Genomic DNA, 26,157 nt, shown 5'->3' on the forward strand with positions numbered 1-26,157 from the left:
TGCAAAGACAATGAAAGGCACAGGCCGCTCTCTAGAATCAGATTAATCATAGTGGGGTATGTTTGACAACACTCAGCATTCCATTGAAAAGACTTGATTAATCTTCTTGTCCATTTCAAAGTCCTTTACAAACTTTCCTGACGTATGGTATTTATTTCTGTAGAAGGACTATCCCATTTTATTTAAGAATGGAACTCTGAAGCTTGGAGGGGAAAAAGAACCTGTTCCCCGGCCCAAAAAGTGGCCAATTGCCAACATTCTGGCTCCAGGAGCTAATAACATTCCTGATGCATTCATTGTTGGTGGTCCCTATGAAGAAGAAGAAGGAGAACTCAACCATCCTGAGGTGAGAACCTGATATACGGGTTTTTGTGATAAACTTAGTGTACTGACAGATGATAAAACATTTTGTGAATTACTCTGATTTATATACATTTGTCACCTGTCAAAATAATTACATGCCAAAATAAAACACGTATCTAATTCTGATTCAGATATCTTCTGACTTCTTAAGTCCAGAAAACAAAATAATTTATATCACATATACTCTTTATTTTATTTTAAATTTATTGACTTATGAATAGGTAATTATCAGTTACTGTCAAAATTAAAAATGAAGATCTATGCAGTGAAAGTGTCCCTCTAGTCATGTCTCTTTCTTCTAATTCCTCCCCATCTCATTACCCTAGTAGTGATGGCAGCAGTAGCCAGTCTGGAGCAGCTCCTGCCATGATGCTGGCTGCAGTGGGAGAGTCCTGGCTGGGCCTACACGCTCCATGGAGCTGGCAGGAGCTGGGAACAAGTGGGAGCCCTTCCCTCCCATGTGCAGCTGCAGCTGCCCAGCCACAGCTGCATACCCAGGCATCGCTGCACTCTCGGAATCTGGGAAGCCCTCCTGCCCCCACGGGCTTGGAAGTGCCTGCTCCTGATGCCTGGCCTCTGCTTACTCCTGGTGCCTGCTCCAATTTCAGAGCAAAGTTGTGGCCGAGCCCGGTGCTGTCACAACCTGGCCAGGTGTGCATGTACTCAGGGCAGTGCTGACAAACCAACCCTCTGCCATCTTGATCCCCCTCCAGACTTTGGGCACCCATGAGCATGGGAGAAAGTCCAAGGGGCCACTGAGGGCAGCTTGGCATGGGCCTGCAGGCACCCCTCAGCATGAACAGCCAGGGCACTGTGGATGGCAGCAGGAGGCAGACAGGTTCCTGGGCGAAAAGGGGCAGGTCCCCAGTGAAACCCCACCTTCAGGCCAGGGACTGCTTTAGGTCTGGGGGCTAGGCTGCTAGTTCCCATGGACCGGGATGAGAACTTAAGGTACTTTTCTGGCCCCACCCATGGCCTCCCATGGATCAGTCAGCATCCACTTCCTCCCCTCTGAAGCCCATAAAAACCCAGGACTCAACCAGACTCAGGCAAAGGATGGGATGACCTGCCTGTGGAGAGAAGCTACCCACTGTCGGTCTCCTCTCTGCTGAGAGCTGAACACTCGTCAGGACGTCCCGCCTGTGGAGAGGAGCTACCCACTGTGGGTCTCCCCTCTCCTGAGAGCTGGACACTTGTCAGGACTACCTGCCTGCAGAGAGGAGCTACCACTACTCAGTGAGTCTCCTCTGAGTTGTTCTGTTGCTCAGTAAAGCACCTCTTTGCCTTACTCACCCTCCACTTGTCTGTGTACCTCATTCTTCCTGGATGCAAAACAAGAACTCAGGACCTGCGGAATGGTGGGGCTGAAAGAGCTGTAACACAAACAGGGCTGAAACATGTCCCTTGCTCATCACATTGTGGGTGACAAAAAGGGGAGAAGAGAGAAGAGTTGTGGTCCTTTGGGAAGCCCAGACCTAGGAGCTCCCTGAGCCAGGGCTGTGACACCAGGGGTTCTTCAGTTTCTGGTGTCTCCAAGCTTCTGAGCACCACCACATTCCCTGGTGCCAGCCATGGAAGCTGCTTGCAGTATGCCTGGTTCAGCCGCAGCCTCACAGGGAGCTGCCACCTGTGGTGGTGCCTGGAGCTTCTGGCTCTGCTGCAGCCAGCATGCCTGGCTGTGCACAATGGCCAGACCCCATGATCGCTTACTCACACACCCCTCAATGCTCCATGCCTGGCTCACCCTTGGCAGGCGTGGGATCCTGGCCAGTATGCAAGCCTAGCATAGCCTGCCAGGCCAAGTGAGTGAAACGAGCCTACCAGGCCCAACCAAAATTTGGGCAAAGGTGCCACCAGCCACAGAGGTTTTCTGCTGGAAAAGCAACAGACCAAGGATTCTGTGACAGTCATCACCTTTGTTACAGTTTCTTGTGTTTCCTTCTAGATACTTTCTTATGTATATAAAAGGAAATACATAAGTCAAAGGAAGACTCAGAGACAGAAGCATTTAGAAAAGTAAAGAAAAGGTTTCCTTGGAAATTGTGAAAGGGAGTCAGACTTCAGGACTGACTCACCAAATAAAAAATCAGTATAGTCATCTTGGCTGGGCGGAGTGGCTGATGCCTGTAATCCTAGCACTTTGGGAGGCCTAGGCAGGTGGATCACTGAGATCAGGGGTTCGAGACTAACCTGGCCAACATGATGAAACCCTGTCTCTGCTAAAAATACAAAACTTAGCTGGGCATGTTGGCACACACCTGTAATTCCAGCTGCTTGGGAGGCTGAGGCACAAGAATCACTTGAACCGGGAGGCGGAGGTTGAAGTGAGCCAGGATTGTGCCACCTCACTCCAGCCTGGGTGTCAGAGCAAGACTCTGTCTCAAAAACAAAACAAACAAAAAAGTATAGTGATTCCTTGGTATACTTGGGGGATTGTTGCCAGGACCCCTGCAAATAGCAAAATTCGTGCATACTCAAGTCCTTCAGTCAGCCCTATAGTAACTATGTATAGGAAAAGTTGGCCCTCCATATATGTGGGTTTTCATCCCGCAAATACTGTATTTTAATCCATGTTTGGTTTAAAAAAGATCCACGTGGCCAGATGTGGTGGCTCATGCCTGTAATGCTAGCACTTTGAGAGGCCAAGGCGGGTGGATCACAAGGTCAGGAGTTCGAGACCAGCCTGGACAATATGGTGAAACCCCATCTCTACTAAAAATACAAGAATTGACTGGGTGTAGTGGCATACAGCTGTAATCTCAGCTACTCGGGAGGTTGAGGTAGGAGAACCACTTGAACCCGGGAGGTAGAGGTTGCAGTGAGCCAAGATCGTGCCATTGTACTCCAGCCTGGGCAACAGAGTGAGACTCTGTCTAAAAAAAAAAAAAGATTCACATATGAGCCAGGTGCAGTGGCTGTAATCCCAGCACTTTGTGAGGCCAAGGCGGGCTGATCACTTGAGACCAGGGGTTTGAGACCAGCCCAGCCAACATGGTGAAACCCCGTCTTTACTAAAAACACAGAAATTAGCCGGTATAGTGGTGTGTGCCTGAATCCCAGCTCCTCAGGAAGCTGAGGCATGAGAATCGCTTGAACCCGGGAGGCAGAGGCTGCAGTGAGCCGAGATCGTACCACTGCACTCCAGCCTGGGCAACAAAGCAAGATTCTGTCTCAAAAAAAAAAAAAAATCCGCATATATATAAGTGGGCAATTCAAATTGTGTTGTTCAAGGTCAAATGTTTTTATAAGAAAGCAACACAAAATTACCAACGTTACCCCATTTACATTAGTCTATTCATGATGGCAAAACTGCAGGTTTCTTCACTTGATTCTCAGATATACAAAGGTTATAAAATATCTTCAGACATCAGCATAATAAACATCAGGGATAAAAGTTCTTTTCTTTTTTTGTTTTTTTGAGATGGAGTTTCCTTCCTGTTGCCCAGGTTGGAGTGCAATGGCGTGATCTCGGTTCACTGCAACCTTTGCCTCCTGGGTTCAAGCGATTCTCCTACCTCAGCCTCCCAAGTAGCTGGGATTACAGGCACCTGCCACCACACCTGGCTAATTTTTGTATTTTTAGTGGAGATGGGTTTTCACCATGTTTGGCCAGACTGGTCTTGAACTCCTGACCTCAGGTGATCCGCCTGCCTCGGCCTCCCAAAGTGCTGGGATTACAGGTGTGAACCACTGTGCCCGGCTGATAAAAGTTCTTATCTTTAGAAGTCCAGATTTTCAGGAAGTATTCAAAGTCTTGTTATTTTCAGAACTAGAATCTGTTGGGAAGACACTGCTATTTTTCCTTTATCTCAAGGTATTATTGTTTGTTTGTTTGTTTGTGACAGAGTCTCACTCTGTCGCCCAGGCTGGAGTGCAGTGGCGCTATCTTAGCTCATTGCAACCTCTGCCTCTTGGGTTCAAGCTATTCTCATGCCTCAGCCACCTGAGTAGCTGGGATTACAGGCGCACGCCACCATGCCCTGCTGATTTTTGTATTTTTAGTAGAGACAGGGCTTCACCATATTGGCCAGGCTGGTCTCAAACTCCTGACCTCAAGTGATCTGCCCACCTCCAACTCCCAAAGTGCTGGGATTACAGGCGCAAGCCACTGCGCCCTGCCGGTTTTTCATTTTTTAAAACTGAGTTGTGTTTAATCATATATATATGCATATACTAATACATACATATATTCTTTCCCCATCATTTTTATTACACAAATGTGAAGAGTACATACTTAAACACACTATATGCACTTGCTTTGTTTTACTTTGTTGTGTATTTTTGAGATTTTTGCACATTACATAAAAAGCAGTCTCACTCTTTTTCTTTATTTGTACTTGCTGTATAATGTGACATTGTATGGACATACTTTAATATACTTATTATTAATTATATAAATTACCACAAATTTGTCAAGGGCATAGAAAATAGTATAACACACTTGCAGATGTTTCTTGAATGAGCTGATAATCCACTGATGGAAACATTTAATAAAATAATTTGTAAAATAAGGATGGTTGAATTATTTTTCATTGTCTGACTCTAAATATATAAAATAGTAGAGGTGAGGCTAGGAATATTGGAAAAACACTGCGCAGTATCTTTTCTCATCATTGTGATTAGTGAAAATTCATACTTTTCTTAGATTTCTATTTGAATTTAGATCAGACATTTTATTTTAGACATTCAGATTATATTTTATGTTTTAGATTAGATTGTTAATTCTCAATCCTGGCTGCACATTACAGTCACCAGGAAAGCACTGAAAACAATGACAATGGCCAAGCCTTAACCCAGGTAAACTATGTAAGAATTTACTTTTAAAATAGTACCAATGCCAGGTGTTTTTTGCTTTTTTGGTTTTTTATTTTTTTGAGATAGGGTCTCACTCTGTTACCCGGGCTGGAATGCAATGGTGTGATTATTGAGGCTCATTGTAGCCTCAACCTCCTAGGCTCAAGCAATTCTCCTGCCTCAGCCTCGTGAGTAGCTGGGACCACAGGCTCATGCCACCACACTCGGCTAATTTTTAAATTTTTTTAGAGATGGAGGTCTCACTTTGTTGCCCAGCCTGGTCTTAAACTCCTGGCCTCAAGCAGTACTCCTGCCTTGGCCTCCTAAATTGTTGGGATTACAGGTGTGAGATACTGCACCGGGTCCAGGTGTTATTTTAAAAAAAAAAAATTCCAGATGATTTTAATGTACATCTAGAGTTGAGAATCATTGATTGGGGTTATCTTAGTCAGTATTTGGATCTTAGTACCGGATCAATGTAACTATTATATATATAATTTATCTTATATACTTTATTAATAAAGTACTCATAATTTTAAGGTGGTGGTAGTAGTTGCAATAGTAGTCATACTTATAGTAGTAATAGTAGTCGTAAGAAAAGTCTTGTGAACAAATCCATTAAAAGAATGCCCTATAGATGGAGCAGAATGAAATCATGGCACAGATACAGAGAACAGAAGTCTTTATCTTATATTTTACAGGACAGTGAATTTAGGAATCAAGCAGAGTGCATAAAGAAAAGGATTATTTGGGACTTGGAAAGTCGCTGCTACCTTGATCCTTCTGCAGTGGTCAGGTAAGAAGAGGAAGGAAATATGTCTAACCCACAAAGGCTTGTAGATGGGAAGAAATGTTACTTTTGTTAATTTTATTTATATTTGAGTTAAGGTGATTTTAGATTGAGACTTTCATTTATCACATCTATATATTAGAGTGATGTTGTGTTCATCTGCTAATAACAGAAACAGCTAATAATGTGGTTTAACCAAGGTGAATGCTTATTCCTCTTTTGTATAAAAGAAGTCTGAGCTGGGCCTGGTGGCTCATGCCTATAATGCCAGCACTTTGGGAGGAGGATGATCTCTTAAAGCCAAGAGTTCAAGACCAGCCTGGGCAACAAAGTAAGACCCTGGCTCACACACACACACACACACACACACGCACACAAAATTAGTTTGGTGCAGATACACACCTGTAGTCTTACTACTTGTGAGGCTGAGGTGATAGGATTGCTTGAGCCCAGGAGGTTGAGGCTACAGTGAGCTGTGATTGGGTCACTGCACTCCAGCCTGGGCAATGGAGTGACACCTTGTCTCTTAAAAAAAAGTCGACTGAGTGCAATGGCTCACACCTGCAATCCCAGCACTTTGAAAGTCCAAGGCGGGCGGATCATGAGGTCAAGAGATTGAGACCATCCTGGCCAACATGGTGAAACCCTGTCTCTACTAAAAATAGAAAAATTAGCTGGGCATAAATTAGCTGGGCATAAATTGGCTGGGCATGGTGGTGCTTGCCTGTAGTCCCAGCTACTCGAGAGGCTGAGGCAGGAGAATCGCTTGAACCCAGGAGGCGGAGGTTATAGTGAGCCGAGATCACGCCACTGCACTCCAGCCTGGTGACAGAGCAAGACTCCATCTCAAAAAAAAAAAAAAAAAAAAGTCCAGAATTGGTATGTATGATGATTACACAGTGTTATTAGATATCCAGGCTCCATCTTTCCTTTTGCTCTACCTTCTTTACTACGTGACTTCCATCCACAAGGTTGTGTCATGGTGCAAAGGTGGCTGCTGGAGCTCCAGCTTGCACACTCACATTTCTGGCAGAAATTTGGAAGAGGAGAATTGTTATAAAAAAGGACACATGCTGGCTGTCTTAACCCCTCTTGTGGAACCTTCCTGGAATCTGGCAACTTCTGTTTATGTCTCATTAGCCAACCTTTAGATGCAAGAAGGCTAGACAATAAAATGTTTTAGTTGAACACATTGTCACCCAGGCTAAATCAAGATTTAATTAATAAAGAACAGGTACACATATTGTGTAGGTAACTATCAGTCTTTGTCACAATGACCTGGTCTTTAGAGATGACAATTGAGGGATTACCAATATATATACAATCTGAATGAACAACTCTGACTTAAAAAAAAAAAAAAGAGTATCTGATTTTTTAGGACGGCTTAAGATTTATAGAAAAATCGAGCAGAAAAATTGAGCAGATGTTTTAGAGAGTTTTTATATACCCCTGGTCCCCCACTTGGTCATGGTGTATAACTCTTTTTACACATTGTTAGATTTGATTTGCTAATATTTTATTGAGGATACATTGTTGTCATTATTCCTTTGAACAAATAGTTATCAGATCAATTAAGAATAAAAAAACAAATTTATTTTACCTTCATTTATGACTTTTCCTGATGCTCTTTCTTATGTTGATACAAGTTTTTTGACCCATGTCATTTTCCTTTTCTCTAAAAACTTTTAACATTTCTTGTAAGGCAGGTCTAGTGGCCAGAAACTCCTCTCATTTTTGTTTGTTCGAGAAAGGGTTTATTTCTCCTTCACATTTGAAGGATAATTTTAGTAGGTACAGAATTCTAAGTTGGTGGTTTTTTCTTTCACAACTTTAAATATTTTGCCCTACTCTCTTCTTGCTGGCATGGTTTCTGAAGAGAAGTCCAATGTATTTCTAACCCTTGTTCTTCCATAGGTAAAGTGTTTTTTCCTCTGGTTTTTTTTCAAGATTTTCTTTTTTGCAGTTTGAAAACGATATGCCTAGATATAGTTGTTTGTTTGTTTTTGTCCTTATTCTGCTTGGTGTTCTCTGAGATTCCTGGATCTGTGGTTTGGTGTCTGTCAGCTAATTTTGGAAAATTCTTAGCTATTATTACTGCAAATGTTTCTTCTGCTCTTTTCTTTCTTCTTCCGTTATGCCTAATTACACCTTTTTAAATTGTTCCACAAGTCTTGGATATTCTGTTATGATTTTTTGTTTTCATTTTTTTTCCTTTGCATTTCAGTTTGGGGAGTTTCTATTCGCATATACTCACGTTCACTGATTTTATTTTCCTTAGCCATGTCCAGTCAACTTAGAAGCCCATCAAATGAATTATTCATTTTTGTTTGTGTTTTTGATATCTAGCATTTCCTTTTGATTCTTTCTTAGAGTTTCCATCTCTGCTTACATTACCCATCTGTTCTTGCATGTTGCCTACTTTTTCCTTAAGAGTCTTTAATATAATTATAGTTACTTAAATTTCCTATCTGATAATTCCAAAATCTATGTCATATCTTAGTCTAGGTCTTATAGTAGCTTTGTCTATTTGGACTATATTTTTTCTTGCCTTTTAGCATTCTTTATAGCCTTTTAATTTGGAAGCTAGCCATTATATATTGGGTAATAGGAATTGAGGTAACTAGTATTTTTAGTGTGAGGTATTATGTTAATCTGGTTAGGAGCTGGGTTGTGTTTCTTGTTTGCTATAGTTGTAAGTGCCAGAGGCTTCAGTTTCCTTTTCCCCCCCACCTCCCCTGTTGTCTTTGGATTTGCCCAAGAACTTCTCTAATAGAGTGGTGTGTAGCCCTCTCAGTTGTAATTCATTGTTATTATATTGAAACTCTGTTGATGTAGTGGCAAATTGTTGGGGAGAAGTATTCTATTACCTGTGATGAAGTCTCAGTAAATAGGTTTGGGTCCCTGGGCTGTGACTTTCAGAAGTGTTTCATAATTTTTTTTCCTCCTATCCCTGTGGAAGCTAGATAGGTTGGAGTTGTCTAAATGCCCTTCCCTGAGATCAGATAAGGATCTGGTAAAGTAGTTTCCCTTAAAGGTCAACCCTTTGATAGGGAGAATGCTGCGGCCATATTTCAAAATGGTTACTTTTCTTCTCTCCCTGCCTGAAATATGAGGGTATTTTTCTTCCATCTTCACTGTGAGAACTTGGTGGGGCTCCTGGATTTAAAACTTATGTAAGTATGGGGACCCTTAACAGTGGGCCCCCTGGAGTTTTTCACTCCCAGCTAGTCTACATTCAGTCTCCAACAATTTGTCAAAATTATCATTAAACTATTTCTACTGGTTGCTGGCACCACTGGCTTCTGCTGTCTTTAAGCTGACTGCAGCTGTGATCCTCTGTATTTTCCTGTCTTTCTCAATTTCAGGATGGCAGTTTTTGCCTTGTGACCTCAATTCTATAATGGATCTAAGAAATGTTATTTATTTCAATTCGGTCAACATTTTTCTTGTTGCGAGGACTGGTGGGATTACTTCAAAACTGTTGGAGCTGAAACTGGATACTATTTTCACAGTAGAAATAACCAATTTTATACCATTTGTAAACTTGTCTGATTATTTCTTTTTTTTTTTTTTTTTTTTGAGACGGAGTCTCGCGCTGTGTCACCCAGGCTGGAGTGCAGTGGCGCGATCTCGGCTCACTGCAAGCTCCGCCTCCCAGGTTCACGCCATTCTCCTGCCTCAGCCTCCGAGTAGCTGGGACTACAGGCGCCCGCCACCACGCCCGGCTAGTTTTTTGTAATTTTAGTAGAGACGGGGTTTCACCATGTTAGCCAGGATGGTCTCGATCTCCTGACCTCGTGATCCACCCGCCTCGGCCTCCCAAAGTGCTGGGATTACAGGCTTGAGCCACCGCGCCCGGCCTTTTTGATTATTTCTTTAGAATAAATCGCTACAAGTAGAATTTATAGTGAATGATTATGGATTTTTGAAGGTTTTTGATTCATATTGCTAAATTGCTCTAAAAGTGTTCAATTTGCCTCACTAGAAGTTGAGCAGAATTATTTTTGGAATGTTATAGGTTTGGGAAAGTTTTAAAAACCACCAACCCAGTAAGAAATTTTTATTTATTTTATTTAAATTTTTTTTTTTTTTTTTTTGAGATAGGGTCTCACTGTGGCCCAGGTGAGAGTGCAGTAGCGCCATCACGGCTCACTGTAGCCTTGACCTGCTGGGCTGAAGCCATCCTCCCACCTCAGCCTCCTCAAGTAGCTGGAACCACAGGTATTCACTGCGATGCCCAGCTAATGTTTTGTATTTTTCATAGAGATGGAATTTTGCCATGTTGCTCAGACCATCTTGAACACCTGGGCTCAAGCCATCTGCCTGCCTTGGTCTCTCAAAGTGCTGGCATTTACAGGCATGAGCCACTGAGCCCAGCCCCGCTATTTTTATATATGTATACTCTATATTACCTAATAAAAGAGAATATTTCCCTTTAACCTAAATTATACTGACTTTATTTTTACATATAATGCTAATGGACTGATTCTTGATTTGCAGTTTTCAGAAGCGAATTGCCGATTGCCGGCTTTGGCCTGTAGAGATCACAAGAGTTCCTCTGGTCACTGTACCCAAAGGGAAAGCTGGCAAAACTGAAAAGGTAAATATGCCCCCTCAAAACTATTTATATAAGAAATGTGGAATCAGACTCGACCTGTTATTCTGCTTCAATTCTGATACCAAAAGAAAATGTGAATTAATATAGCTGTTCTCCCAAGGGTGACTAGCTCATCCTGATTTGCCCTGAACTTCACTTGTTTTAGCACTGGAAGTCTCATGTCCCAGGAAACTCCTCTGTCCTAGGAAAAACCAGGACTATTGGCCACCCTAGTTCCCCGTTGTTCACTAAAAACTCTCTAGGCTTTATTACCAGATATCCTATTTCTCTTTAGCCCTTCACAATAGTTTTACCATAGGTTAAACTTGCCTACTTAAAATGTTTTAGCCTGCTAATTAGTGTAATAGGAATCTTAGATATACTACTATTTTTAAAAGGCTTAGCTTTGATGAGCCTAGTACATGTTATCTATTGTTTTACCTGTGCATGTCTGGTCTTTTCTGCTTGTTCATAAACTCCCTGAGAGTAGGGGTCATGTAGTAGGCTGATGTGTATCCTCCATGGTACCTAGCATGATGTATGGCAAATAGCAGACATTTAATAAGTATCTAAATTGTTTGGCTGACTTTAAACATAGGCTTTTCACATAATAAAAATACTATCACTATGTAACCATTTCTCCCTTTGTTGTATATAAGTATTGGCAAACTTTCCTTAGATTTCTAAACTATCTGTTATCACATGAACATAGGACTTTTTTTTAATTTTTTTGAGATGGAGTCTCACTCTGTCGCCTAGGCTGGAGTGCAGTGGTGTAATCTCGGCTCACTGCAACCTCCGCCTCCTGGGTTCAAGTGATTCTCCTGCTTCAGCCTCCTGAGTAGCTGCGATTACAGGCACACACCACCACGCCCGGCTAATTTTTGTATTTTTAGCAGAGACAGAGCTTCACCATGTTGGTCAGGCTGGTCTCGAACTCCTGACCTCATGATCCACCTGCCTCAGTCTCCCAAAGTGCTGGGATTACAGGCGTGAGCCACTGCGCCCAGCCGAGCATAGGACTTTTTAATCTAGTTGCCAATTATTATTATAATAGGTGAAATCAAAGAGGTTACTTTTATGCTTGGAATTTATTTTCTTTCACAAAATTGATTTTTTTCCCTATAAAAATTTTCTGTGGCAAACCATACAACCATTAAAAAATGCCGTTAAAATATATGTATTAACATGTTCTTCATCTTTGCAATGAAAGTTTAGGTGAAATCAAGTATGGTAAATACATGACAGGAGACTGTCATTCATCCGCCTTCATCCATGGTGGATAATGCTGATCAATCAAAGCACTCTTTCCTTTTGAACCAAGATAAATGCAGATAATTTTTCTCAACCAACTATGCTAAAACACCTCCACCAATTAATGAGAATTTAGATATAAGTTAAAGCTTATTTGTCATCACTGGTCCAGATAATTTGTAAGGTCCCTTTTATTTGTTTGAGTCTGTGAACTAAAGCTAAAAGCCATAGCTTCTGATTCCTTTTAAGTTTTTTGTTATTGTTATTGTTGTTGTTTTTTATAAAGCTTCACTTTCTCCTAGGAAGCCACATGGTGAAATTGACTTTTTGGTTGAATATATATATTATCAATTAATTTGAGTTTGTATTGATGCAACTACTGCCTTTACTATTAACACTGTTTATATGCATTTTCTCAGTGATCATGGTATTATTGAACCCATTTTGATGATAAAGAAGGCCCAAAATGTCTTATGTAACTGATCCAAAGTCACGTAACTGGCTAAGTAGTAGAGTTAGTTTCTAAAACCAGGCCTTTGAACTGCTGAGTCAGAGCTCCATACCTTATATTATATTGCTTATAGCACTAATAACTCTCTGGTTTTATTCCTTTAGACTGATGAAGAAGGTCAGCTTTCGTTTCATGGTGTGGCTTATGTTAATATGGTCCCATTGTTGTATCCAGGTGTGAAGAGAATTCGGGGAGCTTTTCATGTTTACCCTTACCTGGACAGTGTAGTCCATGAAAAGGTAAGAAAAAATTGCATAAAAAGCATCATGGTAATTTATCCTTTATATATCTGTTTACTTACATCTTTAGCATATACATCTTTACAACTGATATTTAGAACCAGTTGGTATACTAGGATATTAAATATATAGCTTTATAGTCATTCTGCATTGGACCTTAAAAAATTTAGGATAATGAAAAGGCAAAAACTGAAAACCTAGATCTCTATCAACAGGTTAACAGAGAACATAGAAAAACAAATTGTGTGGTACCTCTGTACAATGGAATACTACTCAACAATAAAAAGAAATGAGCTAATGATACATGCAACAGCATGGATGAATCTCAAATGCATTATGCCAAATGGAGGAAGCTAGACAAAAGGGAGAAAAGAGAGTACTTTTTTTTTTTTTTAAAGAGATGTGGGTCTGGCTTTGGAGTGCAGTGGTACAATCATAGCTCACTACTGCCTCAAATTCCTGGGCTCAAGGGATCCTCCTGCCTCAGCCTTTTGAATAGCTGGGACTACAGATGTGCACCACTGTGGCTGGCTATTTAAAAAAATTTTTTTGGCCGGGCGCGGTGGCTCACACCTGTAATCCTAGCACTTTGGGAGGCCGAGGTGGGCGGATCACAAGATCAGGAGATTGAGACCACGGTGAAACACCGTCTCTACTAAAAATACAAAAAATTAGCCGGGCGCGGTAGTGGGCGCCTGTAGTCCGAGCTACTCAGGAGGCTGAGGCAGGAGAATGGTGTGAATCCGGGAGGCGGAGCTTGCAGTGAGCCGAGATCGCGCCACTGCACTCCAGCCTGGGGGACACAGCGAGACTCCGTCTCAAAAAAAAAAAAAAAAATTTTATATAGAGACAGGGTCTTGAAAAGTTCATTCTGTATAATTACATTTATATGCAATTCTGGGAAAGTAATTTATCTATATTGATAAAAAGCAGATTATGGTTACCTGGGAACAGGGATAGAAGGAGAGATGGATTACAAAGGAATGAAAGGAAAATATTAGGGATATGGAAATGATGGTTATCTTGATTGTGGTGATGGTTTCATAGGTATACACATATGTCAAAATTGATGAAATTATATACTTTAAATATGTATGGTTTATTTTTATTGTACTTAAATTTTACCTCAATAAATTTGGGTATAAAACTTTTAGCATAGGCCGGGCACGGTGGCTCACGCCTGTAATCCCAGCACTTTGGGAGGCTGAGGTGGGCGGATCACGAGGTCAGGAGATCGAGACCATCCTGGCTAACACGGTGAAACCCCATCTCTACTAAAAATCCAAAAAATTAGCCGGGTGTGGTGGCAGGCACCTGTAGTCCTAGCCACTCTGGAGGCTGAGGCAGGAGAATGGCGTGAACATGGGAGGCGGAGCTTGCAGTGAGCCGAGATTGCGCCAGTGCACTGGGCGACAGAGCGAGACTCCGTCTCAAAAAAAAAAAAAAACTTTTAGCATTATAAGTGTGACTGGGTGTGATGGCTCACACCTATAATCCCAGCACTGTGGGGGGCTGAGGCAGGCAGCTGAGAGTTGGAGAGCAGCCTGGCGAACGTGGCTAAAACCCGTCTCTACTAAAAATACAAAAATTTGCAGAGTGTGGTGGCTGGAGCTGCCTGTAATCCCAGCCACTCGGGAGGCTGAGGCAGGAAAATTGCATGAACCTCGGAGGCGGAGGTTACAGTGAGCCGAAATTGCACCACTGCACTCCAGCCTGGGCGACAGAGCAAGACTCTGTCTTAAAAATATATATATAAGAAAAAGAAAAAAAAAAAAAGTCTATTGTTGTTAAATATGGAAAAACTGAAATCCATGTGGTAATTAATGAACTAGAATATGTTTTTTTTCCATTATTAGGTGTAAAAATGTTAAAATCATATATTCAAGCAAGAAGTCAGTTTTATCATATTGCTTCCTAAGAGAAAACGAGGCTTTGTAAAACACACAACAATAACAAAAGTGTATTATTATGTCAGTGTTATTAGGACAGCTATTTTTCAATAATAAATTTATGAAAACCCCATCATCTAGTTGTACACTAACTGAGTAATAAACTGTTTCTACATCGGTATCTTTTGAACTAGAAGCCACATTTATAGGAATTTATTTATTTATTTATTTATCATTTTTATTTTTTGAGATGGAGTCTCGCTCTGTTGCCCAAGCTGGAGTGCAATGGCACGATCTCGGCTCACTGCAACCTCTGCCTCCTAGGTTCAAGCAATTCTCCTGTCTCAGCTTCCCAAGTAGCTGGGATTACAGGTGCACGCTAACATGCCCGGCTAATTTTTTGTATTTTTAGTAGAAACGGGGTTTCACCATGTTAGACAGGCTGGTCTCGAACTCCTGACCTCAGGTGATCCACCCATCTTGGCCTCCCAAAGTGCTGGGATTACAGGCGTGAGCCACTGTGCCCGGCCAGAAATTTATTTTTTATTTTTTATTTTTTGAGACGGAGTCTTGCTCTGTTGCCCAGGCTGGAGTGCAGTGGCGCGATCTCGGCTCACTGCAAGCTCCACCTCCCAGGCTTACGCCATTCTCCTGCCTCAGCCTCCCGAGTAGCTGGGACCACAGGTGCCCGCCACCTCGCCCGGCTAGTTTTTTGTATTTTTTAGTAGAGACGGGGTTTCACCGTGTTCGCCAGGATGGTCTCGATCTCCTGACCTCGTGATCCGCCCGTCTCGGCCTCCCAAAATGCTGGGATTACAGGCTTGAGCCACCGCGCCCGGCCCAGAAATTTATTTTAAGGACATAATTTAATAGGTTCAAACATCTCATATTCATGAAAACTTTTTGAAATCTATAATAGCAAAAACTAAAAATGAGATTAAATGTTTACAATAGAGGAATGTTTAGTAAATCATAGTAAATAAAAATGATGAAATATGTAGCCATTAAAAATATTAATACTTTATAGGCCACACTTATAATCCCAGCATTTTGGGAGGCCGAGGTCAAGAGCTTGAGACCATTCTGGCCAACATGGTGAAACCCTGTCTCTACTAAAAATACAAAAATTTGCTGGACGTGATGTGGTGCGCCTGTAGTCCCAGCTTCTCAGGAGGCTGAGGCAGGAGAATCGCTTGAACCTGGGAAGCAGAGGTTGCAGTGAGCCAAGATTGTGCCATTGCACTCCAGCCTGGAGACAGAGCGAGACTCCATCTCAAGAAAAAACAAAAAGGATAATTATTAATGCTTTATAGATAGTTAAATGGGAAAGAAGGCTGGGCATGGTGGCTCACACCTGTAATCCCAGAACTTCAGGAGGCTGAGGTGGGAGTATCACTTCAGCCCAGGAGTTCAAGACCAACCAGGACAAAATAGTGAGACCCCATCTCTACAAAAAAAAAAAATTTTTTTAAATTAGCAGAACATGGTGGCACATTCCTGTAGTCCCAGGTACTCCAGAGGCTAAGGTAGGAAGATCGATTGAGCCGAGGAGGTCAAGGCTGCAGTGAGCTGTGATCGTGCTACTGTACTCTGCCTGAGTGACAGAGTGAGACCTTGTCTCAAAAAAAATTAAAAATAAAAAAATGGGAGAAAAGAATGCAAATGTTGCATATAACATAGATCAAAATAAATTTCAAATGAATTTATTAAATAAAGTTAAATGTGAAGACTATAAAAATAAGTATTAAAGATATGAAGTAAGAGAAAACTTCCTAGGCTTGAAAGCAGTGAAAAGTATGAAATAAAGTATTTTGTTTACCAAAAACGTCAAGTTTCTATATATAAAATAAACCTTCATAAACAAAATTACAATGTAACCGAAGAACTAGGGAAAATATTTGAATACACATCAGAAAGATAACTACTGTTTCTGAAATACAGTAGTTTCCTGAAAGATAGCTACTATTCCTGAAATATAGTAGTTTTTTCAATCTAGAAGAATAACAAACTTTTTCTTAATGGGCAAGGTACATGAAATAGCAGTTCACAAAAGAAGTGTCAGTGGCCAATAGATATAAGAAGAGACATCTGGCCTTATTTATTAATCAAGGAATTATTAATTTAAATAACAATAGTTATCATTTTACTTGAAAAGTTCAACAATTCTTTAAAATATGATAATGCCCATTGGTGGCAAAGGTGTGATAATGTTATAGAACCAAACTGATGTTTGCTCACCTAGTACAGTAAAACCACATATATGCACCAAGGTTTGCAGTGATAGAAAGAAAGGCTTTCATTGCAGGGTGTCAAGCAAGGAGGACCAGGCAGCTAAATTATCAAATCCTGAGCTCCCTGATGGCTTGCAGGCAATGATTTTTAAAAGCAGAGGTAAATTTCAGGAAAGCAGAAGCTACAGGCAAAATCATAAATCAATATATGCAAGTTACACATTGGTTTAAGCTTAAAAGGGCAGGATATGTCGAGGCAGGGGTAGGGAGGCTTGAGAGTGGTAGATAGATTCAAAGACTTTCTGATTTGCAGTTGTTAAGGAAGAGAGGCTTTGTTTAAAAATTTGGGGTCAGTAGCAAAATGTTAACTGGCTAGGGGGAGTGACTTTCTCCAAGCACCCCAGAAAGAAATTTAGAACAAAGGACCATATAGTTCAGTCTTCACTTCCCTCTTAGCTGGGGGCTGATCCATTAGCTGATCTGAGGGCCATCTGATCCTTTCAGTGGTTCCTTCAGTGGTTCTTTCTGAGGCTCAGACAACTCAGGGACATATGTTAAGATGTTATGTTTAGTTTCTATAAAGCAAACATCTTTTGAACTTTAACTTCCTTGGCTATTGTTTTAGGCTACTATTACCTTCTTGTTGAAGTTACTTATTTATTTCTGGGGCTAGCTGGGTGCCTAGAATGTCTCTTGAAGGAACTTCAGAATTTTCCATTATTTCCATGCTTGGGGAGCACAGGCCTCTAAAAAGAGGATCCTTGCTCAATCTCAGTAAAACAACTTTCATTCACTGCTAGTAGGAGCGTAAATTGGTAAAAACTTTTTGCAAAAAAATTTATTGTCCATATGTATTCAAAAGCTTGAAATACTTATATCCTTTCCAATAGGACTTCTACTTCTAGGAAACTATTTCAAGGGAATAATTGGAAATGTATCCAAATCTTTCTACATGAAGATACTCTTGGTGAATCTGAGGGAAACAGTGAATCATAATAGAAAAGTTATGAGGTTTGATAACCCACTCAGGCACCCTAGAGTTTGAATTCTGGAACTGCCATTTACTAGCTGGATGACTTCAGGCAAGTGACTAAATTTGTCTCACATTTACTGTATTCATCAGTAAAATGGAGGCAATACTTGTTTCCTAGAATTGTTTTACCTATTAAATGAGATGAAATATATAAAGTACTAGGAATGTAGTTGGCACACAGAATATTTTAGCTATCACTTTTATTATACACATATGATAGGGGAATATTGTGCATATATTAAAAATTATCCTCATGAAAAATTTTAAAACATGAGAGAATATAAATGATAGTCTGTTAAATGAAAGTCAGAATATAAATATATTCACATTTTTTTACAATAATTTTTAAAATATATAGAAAACATTGGAAAGGAAATATCTCTGGCTATGGCCAAGTGAGGAGGTTGACAAATCATCTCCCCACAAAAGCAACCATAAAGCTAGACAAATGGACAAAAAGTCATTTCACCATCCTTGAAATTGACCAAAAGCATCAACAAGCTGAGAAGTACTAATGCATGAAAAACTAAGGAGTTTGAGGCCTTCTTGTCTGGGGCTGCTCTGCCTTCCCCACCCTTACCTTTAGCTCAAGAATGCATGAAAGAATTATCCAGTGGGGGTGAGCTGAATGCCAAGTCCCATCCCTACTCTGTCTCATTACGATCATGATGGAAGGCAAAGGGGAAGCAGGCATGTCACATAGTGAGAGAAATAGCATAAAAGAGAGGAGAGCGGTGCCAGATTATTTTTTAACAAGCAGATCTCTTTGTAACTAACAGAGTGAGAACTCATTACTTCAAGAATAGCACCAAGCCATTTATGAGGGATCTACCCCACCACCCTAACACCTCCTACCATGCCCTACCTAGAACATTGGGGATCACATTTCTTTTCTTTTTTTCTTTCTTCCTTTTTTTTTTGAGACATGGTCTTCTCACGCTGTCACCCACTGGAGGGGGATCACATTTTAACATGAGATTTCTAGAGGATAAAGAGCCAAACTACATCAAAATGGCAATCTTGGTGGAAGGCAACCAACAAATATGTAATAAGAGTCCCAACAGGGAAGAGTATAAAGACATAATGTCTGAAAATATCCCACATTTGATGAAAACATTAATTTACAGATCCAAGGAGTTTAGAAAATCCCAGTTAGGATCAGCACACAGAGACCCAAAATATACACATTATATATAGTCAAATGAAGGAGAGAGACAAAGAGAACATCACAAATGCAACAGGAGAAAAACAATTCATCACTTACAGGGGAGAATCAATATGGTTAACCGCTGATTTTTTTCATCTGAAACAATGGAAACCAGAAGGCAGTAGAATAACATATGTGAAATTCTGAAAGAAAAACACACATACACAAAAACTACCAACCGAAAACAAGGGCAGGGCTGGGTGCGGTGGCTCATGCCTGTAATCCCAGCACTTTGGGAGGTAGAGGTGGGTGGATCACCTGAGGTCAGGCGTTTGAGACCAGCCTGGCCAACATGATGAGACCCTGTATCTACTAAAAATACAAAAGTTACCTGGGCATGGTGGTGTGCACCTGTAATCCCAGCTGCTCAAGAGGCTGAGGCGGGAGAATTCCTGAGGCAGGAGGTTATAGTTAGCCAAGATCACGCCACTGCACTCCAGCCTAGATGACAGAGTGAGACTCTGTCTCAGTAAAAGAAACAAAAACAACAAAGGCAAAATAAAGACATCCCCAGATAAATGCTGAAAGAATTTGTTGCTAGGAAACATGCCTTGCAGGAAATACTAAAGGAAGTCTTTCAGCTTGAAAGGAAGTGATACCAGTTGCTAACTTGAATCCATAAGAAGAAATGAGGAATACTTGAAATGGTTAAATGTAAGTTAATGTAAAGGAGTTTAGAAATAGATCTTTTTCATTTTTACTCTTAACTTCTTTAGAATACATGATTGGATAAAGTATTCGTTATATTGTTGGGTTAACATATAGATTTAATTTATATGATAATAGCATAAAGGAAGGAGGATAGAATGGAGCTATAGTGGAGCAAAGTTTCAGTATTTTACCAGAATTAAGATAGTATTGATGTGAAATAGATTGTGATTAGTTAGGATGTATGTTGTAATCCCTAAGTAACCACTAAGAAAATTGTGTGTGTATACATATACATATGCACATATATATGTGTGTATGTCCATACATATTATATATACATATATATTTATGTGTATATCATATATATATCTCAACAAAGGAATTAAGTGGGATATCACAAATATTTGCTTAACATAAGGTAGTTAAAGGAAGAACAGAACAACAAAAAACAGATGATCTATAGAAAGCAAATAGCATGGAAAATAAAAATCTAAGTATTTCTTTTTTTTTTTTTTTTTTTTTTTTTTTTTTGAGACGGAGTCTCGCTGTGTCTCCCAGGCTGGAGTGCAGTGGCGCGATCTCGGCTCACTGCAAGCTCCGCCTCCCGGGTTCACGCCATTCTCCCGCCTCAGCCTCCCAAGTAGCTGAAACTACAGGCGCCCGCCACCACGCCCGGCTAGTTTTTTGTATTTTTAGTAGAGACGGGGTTTCACCATGTTAGCCAGGATAGTCTCGATCTCCTGACCTCGTGATCCACCCGCCTCGGCCTCCCAAAGTGCTGGGATTACAGGCTTGAGCCACCGCGCCCGGCCTAAAAATCTAAGTATTTCAACAATATTATTGTATGTAAATGGTCTAAACACACCGATAAAAGGATAGAAATTATTGAATTGGATTTACAAAAAAATCAAGATTCAACTATATACTGTTTAAAGTAGACACACCTTAGGTTCAAATACACAAAAGGTTGAAGTAAAAAGGTACAAAAGATATACTATGGAAACAGAAAGGGTAATAGCTGAGTAACTACAATAATACCAGACAAAATAGTTTTAAGACTAGAAATACATATTACTGAAGACAGAATGGATGTCACAATGATTAAAGCATCAATTCATCAGGAAGACAGGACAATTATAAGTGTATACACCATTAGCAGTACAACACAATCATCTCATAATACTTGAAGCAAAACCCAACAGAATTGAAAGGAGAAATAGGCAATTTGGCAATAGTATTTAGAAATTTCAGTATTCAGCTCTCAATACTGGAAAAGACAACTGTATAGAAAATCTGGCCAGGTGCAGTGGTTCAAGCCTGTAATCCCAGGACTTTAAAAGGCTGAAATGGGTGGATTGCTTGAGCTCAGAAGTTGGAGACCAGCCTGGCAAAATGGCAAAACCCCATCTCTAATCTCTACAAAAAATAAAAAAAAATTGGCTGGGTATGTTGTTTGTGCATGCCTGTGGTCCTACTACTTGGGAGGCTGAGGTAGGTGGATCACTTGAGTCTAGCAGGCAATCAAGGCTGCAGTGAGCTGTGATCATGCCACTGCACTCCAGCTTGGGTGACAAGAGTGAGACCCTGCCTCATAACAACGACAACAAAAAAGAATATCTTTGGTAAGTATAAACTTACCATAGAACCCAACAAATCATTTCTAGGAATTTCTAAGAAAAAAGAAAACCTATATGCACACGAAGACATATATGTGAATGTTTATTGCAGCATTATTTGTAGTAGCTAAAAGCTCACAATAATACAAATGTCCGCAGATAGTGAACAGATAAACAAAATGTGGTATATCTATACAAGAGAATACTATTTTGCAGTGAAAAGGAATGAACTACTAATGATATAAAATCCCCAAATCACTGAATCATGCACTTTAAGTGGGTATGTTGTGTATATGTGAATATCTCAATTTTTTTTTTTTTTTTTGAGATGGGGTCTCTCTCTGTCACCCAGGCTAGAGTGCAGTGGTACTGTCATAGCTCACTGCAGCCTCGAACTACTGGGTTCAAGTGATCCTTTGCCTTAGCCTCCTGAGTAACTGGGACTACAGGCATAGGCCACCACATCCAGCTAATTAAAACAAAAAATTTTTTTTTGTAGAGACAGAGTCTCATTGTGTTTGCCCAGGCTGGTATCAAACTCCTGGGCTCAAGCAATCTCCTGCCTCGGCCTCCCAAAGTGCTGGGATTACAGGTGTGAACCACCGTGCCCAACCTGTTTTTTTAAAAAAGTAGTAAACTTGGGCTAGGTGTGGTGGCTCACACCTGTAATCCCAGCACTTTGGGAGGGCTAGGTGGGCAGATCAGTGAGGCCAGGAGTTTGAGACAAGCCTGGGCAACATGGTGAGACCCCATCTTTACAAAAAATACAAAAATTAGCTGGGGTGGTGGCATGTGCCTGTAGTCCCAGCTACTCAGGAGGCTAAGGTGAGCTAATGGCTTGAGCCCAGAAGGCAGAGGTTGCAGTGAGCTGTGATTGTGCCACTGCACTCCAGTCTAGGTGACGGAGTGAGACTCTGTCTCAAATAAATAACTAAAATAAAAAATAAAAAAGTAATGAACCAACTGACACATGCTATAGCATGGATGTACCTCAAAAACATGCTAAGTAAAAGAAGGCAGATGCAAAAGACTATGTATTGTATGATACCACTTATATGAAATACTCTTTTTATAGAACATACCCCAGCGATGTTAAAATTTGAGAAAGCTGATGTCTTTGAATCTATGAAATACAGTATTTATCACAGAGGTGGCAGGATTGTGAGTGATTTTTAGTATTTACAATTAATATTGTTGGATTGTTTTCAAACAGCTTTATTGAGGTATAATTGATAAATAAACTGCATATATTTAAATTGTACAATATTAAAGTTTTGACATATCTGTACATCTGTGAAACTATCACAACAATCAAGATAATGAACATACACACATTACCCCCCAAAGATTTTTGTGTCTTCTATTATTCCTTTGCCCACCTCTGTCTACCCCTCCCGTCTCACCTGGCCTCCTTTGGTCTGGTTCTTTTGTTCAACATAAATTATTTTGAGAATCATCCATGTTATTTAATTTAAAAATTGTTTATTTCAAAAAAGAATTTTTAGGGAAAAATTGTTGTAAAATCCTTTTCTGGTGATTTGTCTATAGTTTGAATTTTTCCATACAAAGAGTTTGCTTTGAACTTTAAACTTGCCTTATCCTTCCAATTATAACTGATAGGGCAGTGGTAACTAAATAGATACTATTTCTTGTATAGAAGTGAATTCAACGTGTTAATGTTAATTTAATTTTAATTTTTTTTCTTTTTTTGAGACAGAGTCTCACTCTATTGCCCAGGCTGCTGTGCAGTGCACCATCTCAGGTCACTGCAACCTCCGCCTCCTGGGTTCAAGTGATTCTCCTGCCTCAGCCTTCCCAGTAGCTGGGATTACAGGTGCATGCCACCACACCCAGCTCATTTTTATATTTTTAGTAGAGACAGGGTTTCACCATGTTGGGTAGGCTGGTCTTGAACTTCTGGTCTCAAATGATCCACCTGCCTCGGCCTCCTACAGTGCTGGGATTACAGGTGTGAGCCACCGCACATGGCCTTTTTTTTTTTCTTTTTTGAGACAGAGTCTTGCTCTGTAGCCTGGGCTGGAATGCAGTGGTGCAGTCATGGCTCACTGTAGCCTTGACTGCTCGGGTTCAAGTGATTCTCCCACCTCAGCCACCCTAGTAGCTAGGACTACCAGGCATGTGCCACCATACCTTGCTGATTTTTTTATTGTTTATTTTTTATTTTTATTTTTTTGAGAGAGTCTTGCTCTATCGCCCAAGCTGGAGTGCAGTGGCGTGATCTTGGCTCACTGCAAGCTCCGCCTCCCAGGTTCACACCATTCTTCTGCCTCAGCCTCCCGAGTAGCTGGCACTACAGGCACCCACCACCACGCCTGGCTAATGTTTTGTATTTTTAGTAGAGACGGGGTTTCACCGTGTTAGCCAGGATAGTCTCGATCTCCTGACCTCATGATCCACCCGCCTTGGCCTCCCAAAGTGCTGAGATTATAGGCGTGAGCCACCATGCCTGGCCCCACCTTGCTGATTTTTTTGTTTTGTTTTTAGTAGAGATGAAGTCTCACTATGTTATCCAGGCTGGTCTTGAACTCCTGATCTCACACAATCCTCTTGCCAAAGTGCTGGGATTACAGGTGTGAGCCACCATGTCCAGCCTGGTTTGAAATTCTGTGTCAAAGATTAAAAGCATTCTGATTACAAGAGTTATGAGATGCCAGAATCAAGCCAGGTCGTAAGGTCTCCTCTAAATCCTTTAAATGCTATAGTAGGCAACTAACTTTCTGTGGTGTTTTTACCTGTTCTAGAAGGAGGGAAATACAATGAAGTCTTTCAAGTCCCTTCTTTCTCTCTGATGTTAAATGTTGAAATTGTTTGGAAAACTAAATGGTAAAAAAATAACGTGTACTACTTTCAAGTTTGTCTCATGTATTGCTTTTTTTGTTCGTTTTCAGACCAAATGTTTACTGAGCTTGTTCCGGGATATTGGCCATCACTTGATTCATAATAATAAAATAGGGGGAATTAATTCTCTGCTGTCCAAGCAAGCTGTTTCTAAGAATCTGAAAGAAGATAAACCAGTGAAAGAAAAGGATATAGATGGAAGGCCTAGGCCTGGGGATGTGGTAGGTTGTTGGGAAGGTGATGATTTTGCCTGTTAGATTACATTCCAGAGACTTCACTGATTACTCACTTGGTGACTTGTATCAATATTAGTTTGCCTTTTTTAAAAAAAAAATTTACTTTAAGTTCTGGGATACATGTGCAGAATGTGCAGGTTTGTTACATAGGTATACATGTGCCATGGTGGTTTGCTGCACCTGTCAATCTGCCATCTAGGTTTTAAGCCCCGCATGTATTAGGTATTTGTTCTTGATGCTGTCCCTTCCCCTTGGCCCTCACTCCTGACAGGCCCGGGTTTGTGATGTTCCCCTCCCTGTGTCCATGTGTTTTCATGGTTCAACTCCCACTTATAAGTAAGAACATGCGGTGTTTGGTTTTCTGTTCCTGTGTTAGTTGCTGAGAATGATAGTTTCCAGCTTCATCCATCCCTGCAAAGGACAATAACTCATTCTTTTTTATGGCACTGTTAGTTTGCATTTTGATGCAATGTAGAGATCATTGTTCTTGTCACTATGAAGACCATGTAGGAATTCAATTTTTGAAGTGTGTTCATTTTCTTTCAGCAGGCACCTAGTATAAAATCTCAGAGCTCAGATACTCCTTTGGAAGGTGAACCCCCTCTAAGTCACAATCCTGAAGGACAGGTAATTGTGCATAAAGTTTGGAAAATTAAGTTTAAGTTAACCAGACCCTTATTAAGCAAGGCATTTTCAGTGGAAAATGCTTGGGCAGGATGTTAGTTATTATTCCATATTTGCCCATGACTAGTTGTCTGTGACTTTGGGCAAATTTCTTTGTCTTGTTGAAATTCTGTAAAATGAACTGATGCCGGGTTAATTTTAAGGTCCTTTCCAGCATTAAAATATTATATCTTTTATTAATTCTACTATGTTAAACATTATAAGGGATGCAGAGATGCATCTTCTGCAGCATTTATTAATCTGCCTTCAGGAAACTCAGCATCTGGTAGGAGAAACAGACTGGTATATAGTATATAATTTTGATAACCATAGTATATAATTTTGATAAGTGCTATAATAAGGGTACAAATAAAAGTTCTGTGTGGGCTCTGAGGAGGCAAATATTGGGATGGGGAAGTCTAAGGGAAGGCTTCATGGAGGAGGTGATATCCATACTAAGTAGTGAAAGATGAAGAGACCTGTTTGCCATAAGAAGATGGAGGGAGAGGCATTTCAGAGACAGGGAGCAGCTTGAGAGAGAACAACACAGAGAATTTGCAAGAGCAGAATTTAGGGTGTGTCAGTTAGTTACAGTGTATGGTATATAGATAAATTAAAGGAAAGATTCTATAAAGAGTTAGGAAAGAAGAAAGAGGCTGAATCAGGTAATGGAAAGACTTGAAAGGCTTATTTAAAAGTTTGGACTTTATTGTATAGCTGATGACAGATTCTTGAACCTCTTCTAGGAGATTCACATCAAAGGTTTTAAAGTCAGATAGAAATAAGACCTCATGTGTGTTTCAGGTCAGAATTCTTGCAAGGGTATGAAAAAAAGAGATTGAAGGTGGGGTAGAGCTGCAGGCTTTTCTTGTAGTATAGATGAGTGTTGATGACAGTTTTATTTAGGGCAGGGGTTGCAGTAAAGAAAGTCAGAAACCTGCAGAGGCAAGGAGTTTGCAATTGGGAAGCTTTGGGGGTATTGATGAGAAAAGTTAAGGATAACTTTTCAGGTTGCAAGCCTCACTTTCTGGAAGGATGACAACACCATTGAGAGAAAAATCAAGAGAGATTGACATTGGGGAAATAATAAATTCAATTTTGGACGTGTATTTAGGATGCTGGCAAAAATCTGGGTAGAGCTGTCCAGCAGCTGGAGTTGGTAGATGGTAATGAGGAGACTGTGAGTGGGAATGTAAGAAGTTTATGAGAGAATTTTTCTGCAGG

The 26,157-nt window shown here is 40.5% G+C and overlaps 1 protein-coding gene across 4 annotated transcripts in view; it reads left to right on the top strand.

The window, feature by feature from the left end:
• CFAP70 (cilia and flagella associated protein 70) overlaps positions 1-26,157 on the top strand; it is a 109,972-nt gene that overhangs the window by 18,232 nt on the left and 65,583 nt on the right. For all 4 annotated transcript variants that reach the window (XM_025395615.1, XM_025395616.1, XM_025395617.1 and 1 more), the window contains 6 exons: positions 164-346; positions 5,859-5,953; positions 10,448-10,547; positions 12,414-12,548; positions 24,085-24,255; positions 24,817-24,897. In XM_025395615.1, coding sequence (XP_025251400.1) covers positions 164-346; positions 5,859-5,953; positions 10,448-10,547; positions 12,414-12,548; positions 24,085-24,255; positions 24,817-24,897 — 765 coding nt within the window. The remainder of the gene's footprint in view (positions 1-163; positions 347-5,858; positions 5,954-10,447; positions 10,548-12,413; positions 12,549-24,084; positions 24,256-24,816; positions 24,898-26,157) is intronic.

The sequence above is a fragment of the Theropithecus gelada genome, chromosome 9 (genome assembly GCF_003255815.1).
Source record: "Theropithecus gelada isolate Dixy chromosome 9, Tgel_1.0, whole genome shotgun sequence".
Classification (NCBI taxonomy): Eukaryota; Metazoa; Chordata; class Mammalia; order Primates; family Cercopithecidae; genus Theropithecus; species Theropithecus gelada.